At 31.4% G+C, this 17,594-nt stretch overlaps 1 protein-coding gene and 1 pseudogene across 2 annotated transcripts; both read left to right on the forward strand.

Annotated features, from left to right (window-relative positions):
- The first annotated feature begins 6,773 nt into the window (after positions 1-6,773).
- On the forward strand, positions 6,774-16,576 carry LOC146946930 (F-box/kelch-repeat protein At3g23880-like). The gene is made up of 8 exons (XM_085744728.1): positions 6,774-8,201; positions 11,694-12,232; positions 12,602-12,778; positions 13,675-13,824; positions 13,910-14,118; positions 15,256-15,406; positions 16,089-16,337; positions 16,417-16,576. Exon 1 carries the CDS (start codon positions 6,992-6,994, stop codon positions 8,171-8,173), a length of 1,182 nt encoding a protein of 393 aa, XP_085600854.1. The 5' UTR covers positions 6,774-6,991; the 3' UTR covers positions 8,174-8,201; positions 11,694-12,232; positions 12,602-12,778; positions 13,675-13,824; positions 13,910-14,118; positions 15,256-15,406; positions 16,089-16,337; positions 16,417-16,576.
- On the forward strand, positions 8,936-16,576 carry LOC146946931 (ERAD-associated E3 ubiquitin-protein ligase HRD1B-like; annotated as a pseudogene). Its single transcript, XR_015026865.1, has 8 exons — positions 8,936-10,154; positions 11,694-12,232; positions 12,602-12,778; positions 13,675-13,824; positions 13,910-14,118; positions 15,256-15,406; positions 16,089-16,337; positions 16,417-16,576. The product of XR_015026865.1 is annotated as an ERAD-associated E3 ubiquitin-protein ligase HRD1B-like (transcript).
- Positions 16,577-17,594: the final 1,018 nt, after the last annotated feature.

Raw genomic sequence — 17,594 nt, forward strand, 5'->3', positions numbered from 1 at the left:
AAATGATGAGATGAATGTCCAACGCAAGAATAAAAAGTGTAACAAAATCAATAATGAATTAGTCCAAGTGATAATAGTTTTGGGTCCTTTAAACATGGACTATTACTTTCCCACCCTATTGCCTTCTCCCGCGCCCTGTAAAATTTCTAAAAATGCCCTTGTGCATTCCGGATTTTAAAATTTGGATTCATGTTTACTATTTCGGATTTTATAATACGGACAATTCTTATGTATAATCAGCCATCAGACTCTCTCACATTTCAATAGTTTTGAGTTTTCCTTTTAAAAACAACAAAAACTAAGTAAAAAATGCTAAAAACCTGTCAAATAAAATCATAAAAATATAAAAAATAGTACCAAAAAATTCTAAAAATCAAATAAAACTAATGGAAATTTTTTCGGATTTTTCTGAGAATATGAAAAATTAATAAAAATGAAAAATGAGTCTAAACGATGGAATTTTGGATTTTGAGGGGCGGAGTCCCGTAAGAAGTAGCCCGAAAACCCGATTTTTGTTAAATAAAATATTGGTTTTTAAAAATAGAAAAAATAATAAAAATATTGAGAATGAATGTGGAAGTGACATGTGACATAAAAAACCTTACTTTATATATATACTATTGATTGATTGATTGATTGATGTGTAGTTTGTTGAGATAAAAAATACTGGGTGCATAAGATCAAAAGTTTGTTGAGATATTTATGTTAAATAAAATAGAAAAAATAATAAAAATATTGAGAATGAATGTGGAAGTGACATGTGGCATAAAAAACCTTACTTTATATTGATATTATTGATTATTGATTGATTGATGTGTAGTTTGTTGAGATAAAAAATACTGAGTGCATAAAATCAAAAGTTTGTTGAGATATTGATGTTAAATAAAATAGAAAAAATAATAAAAATATTGAGAATGAATGTGGAAGTGACATGTGGCATATTTATATATATACTATTGATTGATTGATTGATTGATGTGTAGTTTGTTGAGATAAAAAATACTGAGTGCATAAGATCAAAAGTTTGTTGAGATATTTATGTTAAATAAAATAGAAAAAATAATAAAAATATTGAGAATGAATGTGGAAGTGACATGTGGCATATTTATATATATACTATTGATTGATTGATTGATTGATGTGTAGTTTGTTGAGATAAAAAATACTGAGTGCATAAGATCAAAAGTTTGTTGAGATATTTATGTTAAATAAAATAGAAAAAATAATAAAAATATTGAGAATGAATGTGGAAGTGACATGTGGCATAAAAAACCTTACTTTATATATATACTATTGATTGATTGATTGATTGATTGATGTGTAGTTTGTTGAGATAAAAAATACTGAGTGCATAAGATCAAAAGTTTGTTGAGATATTTATGTTAAATAAAATAGAAAAAATAATAAAAATATTGAGAATGAATGTGGAAGTGACATGTGGCATAAAAAACCTTACTTTATATATATACTATTGATTATTGATTGATTGATGTGTAGTTTGTTGAGATAAAAAATACTGGGTGCATAAGATCAAAAGTTTGTTGAGATATTTATGTTAAATAAAATAGAAAAAATAATAAAAATATTGAGAATGAATGTGGAAGTGACATGTGGCATATTTATATATATACTATTGATTGATTGATTGATTGATGTGTAGTTTGTTGAGATAAAAAATACTGAGTGCATAAGATCAAAAGTTTGTTGAGATATTTATGTTAAATAAAATAGAAAAAATAATAAAAATATTGAGAATGAATGTGGAAGTGACATGTGGCATAAAAAACCTTACTTTATATATATACTATTGATTATTGATTGATTGATGTGTAGTTTGTTGAGATAAAAAATACTGAGTGCATAAAATCAAAAGTTTGTTGAGATATTTATGTTAAATAAAATAGAAAAAATAATAAAAATATTGAGAATGAATGTGGAAGTGACATGTGGCATAAAAAACCTTACTTTATATATATACTATTGATTATTGATTGATTGATGTGTAGTTTGTTGAGATAAAAAATACTGAGTGCATAAAATCAAAAGTTTGTTGAGATATTGATGTTAAATAAAATAGAAAAAATAATAAAAATATTGAGAATGAATGTGGAAGTGACATGTGGCATAAAAAACCTTACTTTATATATATACTATTGATTATTGATTGATTGATGTGTAGTTTGTTGAGATAAAAAATACTGAATGCATAAAATCAAAAGTTTGTTGAGATATTGATGTTAAATAAAATAGAAAAAATAATAAAAATATTGAGAATGAATGTGGAAGTGACATGTGGCATATTTATATATATACTATTGATTGATTGATTGATTGATGTGTAGTTTGTTGAGATAAAAAATACTGAGTGCATAAGATCAAAAGTTTGTTGAGATATTTATGTTAAATAAAATAGAAAAAATAATAAAAATATTGAGAATGAATGTGGAAGTGACATGTGGCATAAAAAACCTTACTTTATATATATACTATTGATTGATTGATTGATTGATTGATTGATGTGTAGTTTGTTGAGATAAAAAATACTGAGTGCATAAGATCAAAAGTTTGTTGAGATATTTATGTTAAATAAAATAGAAAAAATAATAAAAATATTGAGAATGAATGTGGAAGTGACATGTGGCATAAAAAACCTTACTTTATATATATACTATTGATTATTGATTGATTGATGTATAGTTTGTTGAGATAAAAAATACTGGTGCATAAGATCAAAAGTTTGTTGAGATATTTATGTTAAATAAAATAGAAAAAATAATAAAAATATTGAGAATGAATGTGGAAGTGACATGTGGCATAAAAAACCTTACTTTATATATATACTATTGATTATTGATTGATTGATGTGTAGTTTGTTGAGATAAAAAATACTGAGTGCATAAAATCAAAAGTTTGTTGAGATATTGATGTTAAATAAAATAGAAAAAATAATAAAAATATTGAGAATGAATGTGGAAGTGACATGTGGCATATTTATATATATACTATTGATTGATTGATTGATTGATGTGTAGTTTGTTGAGATAAAAAATACTGAGTGCATAAGATCAAAAGTTTGTTGAGATATTTATGTTAAATAAAATAGAAAAAATAATAAAAATATTGAGAATGAATGTGGAAGTGACATGTGGCATAAAAAACCTTACTTTATATATATACTATTGATTGATTGATTGATTGATTGATTGATGTGTAGTTTGTTGAGATAAAAAATACTGGGTGCATAAAATCAAAAGTTTGTTGAGATATTTATGTTAAATAAAATAGAAAAAATAATAAAAATATTGAGAATGAATGTGGAAGTGACATGTGGCATAAAAAACCTTACTTTATATATATACTATTGATTATTGATTGATTGATGTGTAGTTTGTTGAGATAAAAAATACTGGGTGCATAAGATCAAAAGTTTGTTGAGATATTTATGTTAAATAAAATAGAAAAAATAATAAAAATATTGAGAATGAATGTGGAAGTGACATGTGGCATATTTATATATATACTATTGATTGATTGATTGATTGATGTGTAGTTTGTTGAGATAAAAAATACTGAGTGCATAAGATCAAAAGTTTGTTGAGATATTTATGTTAAATAAAATAGAAAAAATAATAAAAATATTGAGAATGAATGTGGAAGTGACATGTGGCATATTTATATATATACTATTGATTGATTGATTGATTGATGTGTAGTTTGTTGAGATAAAAAAATACTGAGTGCATAAGATCAAAAGTTTGTTGAGATATTTATGTTAAATAAAATAGAAAAAATAATAAAAATATTGAGAATGAATGTGGAAGTGACATGTGGCATAAAAAACCTTACTTTATATATATACTATTGATTGATTGATTGATTGATTGATTGATGTGTAGTTTGTTGAGATAAAAAATACTGGGTGCATAAAATCAAAAGTTTGTTGAGATATTTATGTTAAATAAAATAGAAAAAATAATAAAAATATTGAGAATGAATGTGGAAGTGACATGTGGCATAAAAAACCGTACTTTATATATATACTATTGATATTATTGTAATATTAACAGATTGATACCCTATGATATTCATCGAGTTTTGGTCAATCCATTATTTTTTTATGAACTAATGAAATTAATGTAATCAACTAACTTTTATTCTTATTTTCATTATGATAATGTAATAATAATATTGAGAGATAATTTTATTATTATATATTTTATAACTGATATCAAGGAGTATTTTTTTTATGAAGTAAATTAAAAAAATGAATTTTAAGGAGATTGTTTAAAATGAATTTTTTTGGTTGATTGGAAAAGAATGGGAATTGATTTTCTTTTGAATTGATATTGTATCATTGGTAAAGTAATATCCTGCAAAATAAGCTTCTTCAAAAAAAAAATATCCTGCAAATAAATATCATAGATGGTGTATAATGGTTGATTGCTTTTTTTTTTTTTTTTTTATGGTAAAATAATATCATGGCTGATTCGAAAAGATATTATTTCCTTATGATGTGTATCTTTTTTATTTAACCGAAAAAAAGTTTTTGGAATTTATTTGGATTGAATGGTATATTTTGGCACGATTAAAATCAGATTAAAACCTTCTAAAATAAACAACCTTAGACCTATTGATTTCAATTTGTGTGGTTTTAATTAAACAACTTTTTTTACAACAACATCAATACCTTAAAATTAAAGACAACCCTCCCATCATAGATCAAATACCCTAAAGTGAAAGGAATCTCTCCCTTACCTCGAATCTCTGAAGTCACAACTTTTTGGATCTCTCTCCTCCTGAATTAGGGTTTTCTCCTCTGCTTCTCTATTCTTCTCTTGTTTCTACGTTTCAGCAAAAGCGACAACCCTGATTGTTAATCCTCTATTATATTTGGGCTAACCTCATACTATTATTCCTTCCATTCTATTTTCTATTATTTTTACTTCTCCCTCCCCCACTTAATTAAAACTTCTATTCTACACCTTCCGCCTCTATAATATTTTATTTACTTTTTTCCTTTCATCATAATAATCCTCCTAGCACGTCATTAATCATCATAAATATATTTCTTCATAGCTAACATAATATTCTAGCATCATAACATCATTATAATCATAAAATCAAGAATAAATCTAATTATGATTTGGTGTCTTCCGGTGGGCCGATTAATTTTGCTTCGAGATCGGGAGTCGGTGTATAATATATTTCTTCATAGCTAACATAATATTCTAGCATCATAACATCATTATAATCATAAAATCAAGAATAAATCTAATTATGATTTGGTGTCTTCCGGTGGGCCGATTAATTTTGCTTCGAGATCGGGAGTCGGTGTCTATCTGCTATCTTGTTTGTCGTGATTTGGTGTTTCTCTGGTGTATCGAGGGTTAAGGGTGCCCTTCTGATTTGGTCCTAAAGTCTGGTGGGCCGATCACTTTTGATTCGAGATAGGGAGTCAGTTCGTTGGATCAAGTTTGATTTTGAGCTTTTTATGGTTTCTTTCGGTGGATCGGAGTTTGAGAGGTGGTGGAAGCTGAACGATCTTTCAGATGAGATTTTCGGATGTGTCTTAGCTTTGGTGTTCAGGACTTGGCGTTTTAATTTTGAGGAGTGTTTTTCCTTTGGGGGTGAGTAGTGACGACGGGTGGTGTTGGATTTCGTTTTTATGATGGTTGTTTTTCGTGAAGAAGTCATTTTTAGGTGGTGATGTGTTATAAGGGGTGTTTTTTAGGGTGTTTATTTTCAGGTGTTCCACCTATATATGGGGCCTTTTGTTTGTAATCTCAGTTTCACCGATCTCTGTTCGTCTTGAACAGGGATTTGGTTGCTTAATAAAATTTGCTATTTCAAAAAAAAAAAAAATCTAATTAACTTCGTTAAATCATTACATGAAATTTTTGGGGTGTTACAGGCGAACCCAAGTGTGTTGACGCACATGTTTACTGATAGCACTGCAGTAGTAATAATATGGTGTTGCTATTTTTTTTATGGGAAATGCTAACATCTGCCCTAAAGGCACAACTTAAGGTTCCAAGGATATAAATTATGCATCGTAAATTGTGCCAATTATTTCTCACAAGAATGAAATTTACTCCATCCGTTTCAAAATGAATGTCGCTTTAGCCAAAAAAATTTGTTTCAAAATGAACGTCGCTTTCAGTTTCCAATGCAATAATAACTTTTTCTTTTCAATTGTACCTCCAATTAATACTCTGCACACTACTTCCAAAGTATTACTTTTAAAACTAACCAATAGTTAATAAGGATAATTTGGTAAAATAACCATTCTCTTTCTTTTAATCATTGCATTTCTTAATATGTGTGTAAACACCTAAAACGACACTCATTTTGAAACGGAGGGAGTAATGTTTTTCAATAAATACTTGCTCTTTGTAGAAACCTTAACATGTACCCTAAAACACAAGTCAGCATGGCCCTTTTTTTAGTGGTCTTAAAGACCAACATGGTCCAGAACTTTATATTAGTTTAAATTTTTTTTATTAAATAAAAGGTCACAATATACTTTTTTTGACAAAAAAAACTTTTGAATGAATTAGTTTACTTATAAACTTTAAACAAGTCAAACTCAAATTAAAAAAAAAATTTGTTTGTATTGAATTCAAGTTAAGTTAAGCTTGAAGCTGAGTTAATTTTTATTGAGTCGAGTCGAGATTAGAAGACGTTGACTCGACTCATTTCAATCATAATCTTAAGTTTATTTAAAAAAAGAATATAAATATAAATATATATAAAAATTTGAGATACGAGAAACTAACTAGGGTGGAGTGTGTAGACCCAAATTTGGAATTCAACCCTAATTTGGCGAATAGTAGATCGATAGCGCGTCTGCATAAAAAATTGAGATACGAGGAACTGGGGTGGGGATTGTGTAGACCCTAATTTGGTGAAAATAGAATATAGATCGATAGCTTTTCTGTTTCTGTTCTATTTCTCTCGCTAGCAAACAATTCACTTTACTTGTTCTAGAGAAATGGCGCAAGGAAACGAAGGTGACGACAACAGAAACGACATTGATTCTTCTCACTCACTCGCGGTGGAAACAACCAAAACTCAGAGGCAGCGATTGGCCACCGGAACCCTAACAAGCCCACCTCTGAAGCTTCCAACTCTTCCTTTTGATCTCATGCCAGAGATTCTGTGTAGGCTTCCGGTGAAATTACTGGTACAGCTTCGATGCCTTTGTAAGTTTTTCAATTCTCTTATTTCCGATCCTAAATTCACAAAGAAACATCTTCAATTATCAACCAAGCGCCACCACCTTATGCTAACAAATGATGATTATTATTGGGATGGTTATGAGTTATTTACCGAGTTAGTTATGTATGATTCCCCAATCCTTTCGCTTTTTTCTACTTCTGACGTTGTTGCAAAACCACAACTTTACATTCCTACTAATACTCTCACAAATGAACATCACGTCGTGAACGTGATGTGCTCTTGCGATGGCATGTTTTGTGGTAAGGTTGATAATGGTTCTTATTTCTTGTGGAACCCTTCCATTAGAAAGTTTAAGTTATTGCCTTGTCTGGAAGGTTATCATTATTCCGTAAGCTTGGGCTATGATCATTTCATTGATAATTATAAGGTCATTGTTGTTTCTTCCAAAAATGAAGTTAGTGTTAATACTTTGGGGACCGATTATTGGACAAGAATCGAGGACATGCCATATTCTAACCACATTCGTGGACAGGGAGGAGTATTTGTTAGTGGAACTGTTAATTGGTTTGCAAGGGATGTTATTATTTCTCTTGATTTAGAGAAGGAGTCATATCAAAAGCTTTGCCTACCTGATTTCAAGAATAAAAATGTTTGGTGGACTTTGGGTGTGGTGAGGGATTGCTTGTGTGTCTTTGCAAGTAGTGTTATATATTGGGATGTTTGGATTATGAAGGAGTGTGGAAATCAAGAGTCTTGGACTAAATTGTACACTATTCCTAATCTGCAAGATCAGGATTTAGAAGCTTATACTGCTTTATATATTTCTGAGGATGACCAACTGTTGGTACAATGTGAAAAGTTTGGGTCTGAAAGTAGAAACATAAAGTTGATTGTTTATGATTCTAAAGCTGGCACATCGAATATTCTTGAGTTTCAAAACAACTATGAACCTACAAACGCAAAAGTCTACATTGAGAGTCTCATATCACCTTAGGCATGGATTCAACTGCAACATATATATGGTTAGTTTTTGTTTGTGTTATTCATGTTATACCTGCTCTAATTTTGGTGACTTGTTAGATAATTGGTATTTAATATTTGATGGAATCTATAGGTTGAACATTGCTTTTTATTTTCAATAGTTTGGTTAATTTGAGTTGTTGGCTCTCTCACATCTTGCACTTGCACTATATTTTAAATAGTTCACAATCATGAATTGCATTAAATGGTTTGTCATTGGATTTTCTAAGGTTGCGTTATGAATTAAATATAATATCTGCTTAGTGTTGCACAAATATTTTAATGTTTGCTTTAAATCTTGCACAATGCATTATGAACCAAATTGAATATGTTATATAAAACTATTGTGATGTAATTTTTTAAAGAAGATAATTATTCCAGAACTTGTAAAAAAAAAAAAAAAGACACACTATACTGAAAAAAGACACAAAGTTGAATGATCTATCTCATGCCGCCGATGATTTTTTCTTGCCTCTGCTGCTACACTAGACTCAACATAAGTTCTATAATACTACATCTTTTGACAAATTGGGTCTTCACTTTCAAGTTTCAACCTTAGTTAATTTTCCCACTGATGGTGTACACGTGAACTGTTTTTTAGACTATAACATGTGCAAATAACCAATGAATTATAGTAAACAATGTACTGAAGGGTTGAATTGTAAATGGATAGTTATCTTATAGTCATTACTTGATCCTCCAGGTGGAAAAGGGGTATTTGACTTGTTTTCAGTTATTTTTTATCATCAGCCACAAGTCATCCCTTCTTATTCTGAATGACACAGACACTGACACTGATTTTATTTTTATTTTTGAGATCGTATAAGAAGTCTTGATTTGGAGTGGTAGGGATAAATTAGTGATGAAATACTCTAAAGGGTGAAATGTTGATACATGATACACAAATCTTTATATTGTTGCAGTTTAAAGTTTTATATGCCTAGAAGAAATATCTATAGTTAGCTAGTTATTATATTTTGTGTTAAGTAGTTTGAACCAATGGGGCTGTGAATAGGAAAGAAGTACATGGACAAGAACATAGTAACTTATAGAATCAAAACAAATTTGTAACATTGTTATGGTTTTGGACTGATTCAATTACACGTTATTAGGGCTGTTCAACTGAATGGTCAAATAAAGTGTGATAACTGGGAAATGTTGATGTTGATAAGACTGGAAACTCTATTCAAGGTTTCATGCATAGGTATGAGGTATCAAAAGCTAATAAAAGCTATCCATATGGAGAATTGGATAACCTCAACATCAAAAAGAGGGTATAAAATGGAGACCTTTTACATACCTTTTGTGGTTGATTGTTTGGCTTAAGGTCCCCATCTCAAGAAACATGGGGTTTTGTTGGTGATAGACAAGGACATTTGATTCTGTTTTAATTTTCCTACTCTTTCGGTTTACATCCTGTGCATTGCAGAATGTGAATATAGAACTTTTACAATAAACTTTTACACTCTTTTTCTTTTTATAAAAATTAGTTTTCTAAAACTTAGTTTGTGCCTTTTTTTTTGAATAATTCTTTTGGATCAACTTGGTATGTACCATTGATCATTTATATAAACTAGTATAATAAATAGAAAGTAAAAACATAGTTAAGTCGAACACAAAAAAATAAAATATAATAGTTACGCTAAAACAAAAAGAAACAGGTGTATAAAAGTAAGAAGTAATAATAGTAGTATTTAGAATTAGGGCTCAACATGCCATTAAAATCAAAAGCCCATGAGAAAATCCTATAAATAGCAAGCAAACACGCTTTAACTCTGTTGAAAAACAATTGAAAGAAATCGAAACATGAAGCAAAAAAAATTGTAACCAAAAAAAGAAACATGAAAATCAAACCGTTCCCATTCGAAGGTTATGATGTGTTGGTGGTTTCGTTCGTATCGTTGCCGAATTCTTTTTTCGAATCACACTCTGTTCTGTCCCTTTCATCTTCAATGGTACGCTTCCGACTTTATCTTGATTTTCAGGTTTTAATTCTTGAGTTTTCATAAACCTTACACAATTGGTGCATGTTGCGAATTTTGTTGTTAGGCTAGCCATTCTCTCATTCTTGCTTATTCAACAACATTCAATCTTCTGCTTTAACAATAACAGCCCTATATAATTTTGTAAATCAAAATTTAACAAACCCTATAAATGTGTGAAACGCTGCAAGAACATTTTTTTCCACACTTTATTAGCCTAAATGTTGAAACGGATAGGGTGCCTTGAGGACTTTAAAAAATTCATAATGCAGAGTTGGATGATATCTTTTATGACATGAATTGAATTCTTTACTGTGATTGCCTCTATGAGTTGAAATCAATTTTGGTAATTTGAAAAGGATGATATAATCCTAAGTAATGGATGGAAACGATGCATGTTACTTTTTCCTCCTTAAATTTTATAAATGTTGGGATGCCTAGGTGATTTTAAAGAAATCTACATTTTGTAAATGTTGAGATGCCTCGGTGATTTTACGATCTTGAGTGCAATTCTAGACTAGAATTGTCACTCAAATATGATATATGAGCCCGCGTTTTGAAATTATTATGATGCCTCAATGACCAGAAAAGAATTGACGGATATAATTTGTCCCATTAAACTTTGTAAATGTTGGGATGCCTCCGTGATTTTACGATCTTGAGTGCAATTATGGACTATGAATTGTCACTCAAATATATGAGCCTGAGTTTTGCAATTATTATGATGCCTCGATGACCCGAAAAGAATGGACGGATATAATTTGTCCCATTAAATTTTGTAAATGTTGGGATGCCTCGCTGATTTTACGATCTTGAGTGCAATTCTAGACTAGAATTGTCACTCAAATATATGAGCCTGAGTTTTGAAATTATTATGATGCCTCAATGACCCGAAAGGAATTGGTGGATATTATTTGACAATAACTTAATTAACCAGTTATAACATAAGCACTTTTTATCATATAATCAGAGACTATTTCTTTTAAAAAAATAAATTATGCTGAAATTGTTTTCATAAGCTACCTTGAAGAGCTTATGAAAATAAGCTTAAAACAGCTTATGACATGTCATAAGCTCTTCCAAACAATCTCACAAGTGTTTATGCCAGCATGTAAGCTCAAATAAGTGTATGCTTGGTTCTGCGGTATTCAAAATTGATTTTGAGTGAATTGATTGTGTAAAATTGATTATGGGTAAAAGTGAGTTGAATATAAAGTGATTTATGTTTGGATGTATTTGTGTAATAGTGGATTTGACAATAACTTTTAGACTAACATCAATTGTAGAAGCCAAAAGCTACAAATTCTAGCTTCATGTAGAATCAATTCTACCTGATAAAATCAATTCTACAACCTTTAGAATCGCTTGAGTTCTGACCCTCCAAAATCAAAACCAAACATATGCCAAGTCTATCTAAACTTTCTCTTATCATAGATGTATGTTATGGGTTTGCGTTGTCTTGCAATTGGGTTTTCACAAGTTGATTCAAATGGTTTCTGTGGTTTTTTGTAGAGCAAAATGATGCGGTTGCAGACATATGCTGGTCTTAGTTTAATTGCCACTTTGGCTATTACATATCATGCATTTAACAGCAGAGACCAGTTTTATCCGGCAATGGTTTATTTAGCAACTTCCAAGATCAGTTTGGTGCTTCTTCTCAACATGGCTCTAGTCATCATGTGTGTTATGTGGCAGTTAACTAAAAAGGTGTTTCTTGGTTCTCTTCGAGAAGCCGAGGTTGAGAGGCTTAATGAGCAAGCATGGAGGGAGGTTATGGAAATCCTCTTTGCAATTACTATCTTTAGACAGGATTTCTCTATTACATTCCTTGCCATGGTTACGGCACTCTTGTTAATCAAGGCTTTGCATTGGTTGGCTCAGAAGAGAGTAGAGTACATAGAGACTACACCTTCAGTGTCTGTGTTGTCTCAAGTTCGAATCATATCTTTTTTGGGGTTCCTTCTTCTTCTTGATGGCGCTTTTTTGTACAGTTCAGTGAAGCATTTACTAGCAACCAAGCAGGCTTCGGTTTCGATCTTCTTTTCTTTTGAGTAAGACATACTTCTTCCTTTTTCCCCCTTCTCAAATAGTCAGTGACATTGTTAATTTTACTATGGAAAATTCTCTAACATAATTTCTGGAAGGATGGTAATGCTTTACTCTTAATTCAGTTCTGCTACAAATAGTACATGTTAATATATTAAAAATTCCATTATAGTTGAATGTTATACGCAGAAAGTTGAGCTTATACACAGTTTCACATGTATAACTGTCTGATTTGATGCTTTCTGTGGTATCCAGAAGTTAAAAACATTTTTGTCAATTTAGAACAATTCTCTTTATAATGTTATAGGAGGTTTGGTTTTAATATAGTTTACTCTTCGCTGTTGTTTTGATATAAATATATGTTTCTATCTCAGGTACATGATACTAGCAACAACAACAGTAGCAATTTTTGTAAAATATATTTTCTATGTCAGTGACATGCTTATGGAGGGGCAATGGGAAAAGAAACCAGTCTTCACGTTTTACTTGGAACTTGTTAGGGACTTGCTTCACTTGTCTATGTATATGTGCTTCTTTCTGGCAATTTTCATGTAAGTAATCACCTGTGTCTGAGTATTATTCCCTCGCATGATTTAAACTTCATAGCAGTATGTGCACTATAGAATCCATAGTATATGTTGTTTATTTTGAAAGCATTTCAAAAGGTTTTAAAGAGATCAAGTGCCACATTGCTCAGGGTAAAGAGCACTTTGGAGATTTATAAGCCAAATAGTGCTAATGTCCAAATTTACATGTTTTGACTCATTGAAAGACTTGGTCCTGAATTTTTTGCTAGTAGCCCAGTATGCTTACGTTGTATGAATATTGACAACATATACACATAGGACAGAAATGAAGTTCCCTTAGTACAGCAGGACTAATCAGATTATTTAAGGTCCGAATTAAAAAATAACATATTGGATTCTAAATATTGATTTTTGGTTCAAATTTATAAAAGTTACACTTACATGTTGCAGGTAAGTTCATGGTTGCATTTAAAAAGCCAGTGGCATGCTTTTATGGGTGGTTAGAATCATTTGAGATTTTAATATTCCCTGAATTTTAGACTAAATGCAAGAACATGTAAGGTTCAGTGTTATTTATTCATGGCTAATAGGAATGATACCCTTGAAGATAGGAAAAGAGAATCAGTTCTGGAGGAGCTTCTAATATAATTAGCAGATTATTGTGATAATCTAACTGTCTTTTTTATTTATTGGACATGATACCTGGCTTTGATACGTCTGCTTTGCTCTCAAATATTTTCAACATGATAACTTTATAATTTCATACTTTTTATGCATCTTTCAGTAATACTTCTCTTTTTGAGATGTAAGGGAATTGTTTGGTTCACCTGTTTTTTATGCTTTTTTCTCTATCAATCTGATTAAGTATTCCAGCCTTACGGCTTTTGTCTTTACCTTCTGACTTTAATTTGATTTATCAGAAACTATGGTGTTCCTTTGCACTTAATGAGGGAGCTATACGAGACATTTAGGAACTTCAAAGTTCGTATTTCAGATTACCTACGTTATCGTAAGATCACTTCTAACATGAATGATCGGTTTCCAGATGCAACCCCTGAAGAGCTTAATTCGTGAGTTCTAAGATTAGCATTGCATCTATACTTATTACTTTTGTTTTATGCATTTGAATCAATATTTTTAGATATGGCTATGCAGAAATGACGTAACCTGCATCATCTGTCGTGAAGAGATGACTACTGCAAAGAAGCTTCTATGCGGTCATCTTTTTCATGTTCATTGCCTCCGATCATGGCTAGAGCGGCAGCATACTTGCCCTACCTGCAGAGCACTGGTTGTCCCATCAGAAAATGGAACAACTGCTACGGGGGGACAGCAAAGACCACAGTCAGATGCTCATCGACAAGGTAATCACATGATCAACAACTACTATAGTTAAACATTATTCATTAACATAAAAAACATGACAAACTACTACCTCCGTCCCTAAATATAGGAGCCTTTTGCAAAAATTACGGAGATTAAGAAAGTTGGTTGTAGTATTAAATTTGTATATAATTACTATTGTTTTTACAATTTTATCCTTAAGAGAGAGTTAATTCATGTTTTCAACATAATATTTATTTTTGATTGAAGAAAAAGATGCAAAATAAATAAGGGTATGTTGGTAAAGAAATAACTAATGTACTTGGAAATACCAAAGGGATCTTATAATAAGGGACAATTTTTTTTCTCAAAAGGGTCTTATAATTAGGGACGGAGGTAGTATATTATTTCTAGGATACGGTGCTTTAGAGCAAAAAATGAAGAAATATAGTTGGAAGTATGATCCTGACAAACTATTGCACTTTGTATATGCGGTGCACCTTTCCAAACAGTGGCCTGCTATTTTATAAATTTTCTTAATTTCAACCCTACAAAAAAAAAATGTGAGCTCTTTGTTTTACCACTTGCAAAAAGTTCCCGTTAATTTTTTTTATTCATAATTTCATGTGAAGTACGTAAAAATACTCGTTGCTTAACTTCTGTGTTGAGACTCTTGAGAGTCTCACATTGATTGTGTTATGACCTGAAAAAATGTTTATAAGTGAGCAACATCCCTTCCCTTACAAGTCAATTTTGTAGGATTTAGTTAGGCTAAATTCAAATTTTTAGATGATATTAGAGCCTATCCTAGAATCATTAGGCTACCCGTAGTCACTTGGCTCACACTCAACTCAAGATGTCCAGTCTTGGTTGTGATGGGGTGTGTTGAGAGTCTCATATTGAATGTGATATGACTTGAAAAAGTATTCATAAGCCGTGGACATCTCTAACCTTACGAGCTAGTTTTGTGGAGTTGAGTTAAGTCTAACCAAATTCTAAAATATTCGTACTTTTTTTGGGGTTCATTCACACAACTTACATGTTTAAATTATTTTTGAATGGGGAAATTTGATTACTTTAATCTGGAATATCACCCAGGGCCAGCGAGAACAAGGCTTGATTATACTTATTATATTTAAGTATTTTCTTATTTTAATACTAACCTCGAAAGAGAACAGGGGAAGGCACTGGAAGCTCAGCTCAAACTGAGGTTGGCGATGGGGTGGCTTGTGATAATTTGAGTCGGCATCAAGCAAGACTTCAAGCTGCAGCAGCAGCAGCTTCAATATATGAGAAGTCTTATGTTTACCCTTCTCCAACTTTTGCATGGTAAGCAATCTATCATGCCAATATGCCTCTTTTCTATAGTTACTGAAAAACTCAATTTCATGCGTCTCTCTCATCTTATGAAAAATGGAAAAGGTGGGTTCAAAGTAGATTGTACTGGATGTAAAATGAGATGCTAAGCAAAACTCTTAAATTAATAACGGCGACACGTCTTCTGTTTTTGCTTGAAAACAAATGAGAAAAGTGTCCTTCTGATTACTGCTTGAAGAGGAAAATACATAGAGCGATTCTATCTAGAATGAGGCTTATTACTTTTAGAATCTGGATTTAAATTGTAGGATAGGATATGTTTCTATGCAGTGAAATGTTTGGTTTATTCGATTGTTGTTCCTAAATTAAGATTGTTTCCTTTCTCTTTAAATGTTAAATCATGAAAACAACCTAACTCTACTTTTTGACGCTATGGGAAGAATTAATGAACTGAACAATAAGATTTGTATAGTAAAGATGATACAAGAACTATTCCTTGAATCTAAGATGATCTTTGTTCACGAGGTGTCAGCTAGTGATAAGAGTTTGACCTTGTAACTTCAAGAAACAAAGTTTAATCCCTAGTTTAACCCCCCCGGAAACAGTTGTAAATGGTCATTAATGTAACTTTGATAATAACAACTAATAAAACATCTTTAATCTAAGACTATTGTCTAATTTCTCAAACTTACAGCTCCCCTGGCTACACTCCTTATCCCCCGGTTCAAAGATCAGTGGATCAATCATCTAATAATGCTGAGCTTGATGTAGACAAGTTTCCAGTGAGCAAGCACAAAAGCAGTTTGTGATCCCTGGTGGACCAATGAATGCATCCTCGTCTCCAGTGCAAAGCTTCTATGTTCCACCATCTCAAACACATGCAGCTCACATGACTTATGGAGAGGGATCCCAGCTGGGAGCTCAAACAAAACTCCAGAACGAGGTACAATTGCATTCTTTGTGGCTGTTTACTTTCTAACAACATTTTTTATTTTCACTTTCAATTTTTATTTTGTATATAGGTAGCTGGAATGACATTTGGTTATGGTTTTATCTTTTTAGTTGTGATATAGAGAAGATAGTAGCTAACTAGAGAGAATGCATTTCTAGAAATACTGAAAACGATGTCTTCAAATTTCACTTTCAATGTCTTCAATCTATTTTTAAATGCATTTACAAAAACTTAATGCCTTTTCTAATGTTTATTTATATTAGTAAAAATGAAAGCATAAAACAATAGAAGTAAACGGCCCCACTGTTTTTCAACAAGTGACATGTACTAATATCTTGATGATTAAATTTTTTATACGTGAAACCAATATCAACTTATGTTATGTTACTGCTAGAATTGTCACTCAAATATATATATGAGCCCGCGTTTTGAAATTATTATGATGCCTCAATGACCAGAAAAGAATTGACAGATATAATTTGTCCCATTAAACTTTGTAAATGTTGGGATGCCTCCGTGATTTTACGATCTTGAGTGCAATTATGGACTATGAATTGTCACTCAAATATATGAGCCTGAGTTTTGAAATTATTATGATGCCTCGATGACCCGAAAAGAATGGACGGATATAATTTGTCCCGTTAAATTTTGTAAATGTTGGGATGACTCGGTGATTTTATGATCTTGAGTGCAATTCTAGACACTATGAATCGTCACTCGTATATGATATATGAGCCTGAGTTTTGAAATTATTATGATGCCTCAATGACCCGAAAGGAATTGGTGGATATTATTTATCCCGTTAAATTTTGTAAATGTTGGGATGCCTCGGTGATTTTAAAGAAAACTACATTTTGTAAATGTTGAGATGCCTCATTGATTATATATGATCTTGAGTGCAATTCTAGACTATGAATTGTCACTCATAGATGATAGCATAGTAGTCAATAGCGGCCAATAGCGCCGCTATAGCGGCCGCGCGGTGCGGTGCGGTGCTGGAGCGCTACGCAACAAGCCATAGCGTTGCGGTGTGAGATAGCGGCGCTATAGCGGTGCAACGCTTCGTAGCGGTTTTGCGGTTTAGAACCGCTATTTCATTTTAAGAGAAAATACAAAATTGTCCTTGGTTTAAAAAGAAAACAAGGGTATTTCTGTAAATCTTCCTCTGCTGTTCTGTAAAACTTCTTCACCTCTACTGTAAATCTTCCTCTACTTTGTCGTGTTTGCTATGTTATCCTGTTATTTTTT

This window comes from Medicago sativa, chromosome 2 (assembly GCF_051527215.1).
Source record: "Medicago sativa cultivar Bolivia chromosome 2, Bolivia_mono, whole genome shotgun sequence".
NCBI lineage: Eukaryota > Viridiplantae > Streptophyta > Magnoliopsida > Fabales > Fabaceae > Medicago > Medicago sativa.

What these genes read in the sequence shown, in the direction of transcription:
- LOC146946930 (XM_085744728.1), top strand. Translation starts at nt 6,992, where the DNA reads ATGGCGCAAGGAAACGAAGGTGACGACAACAGAAACGACATTGATTCT.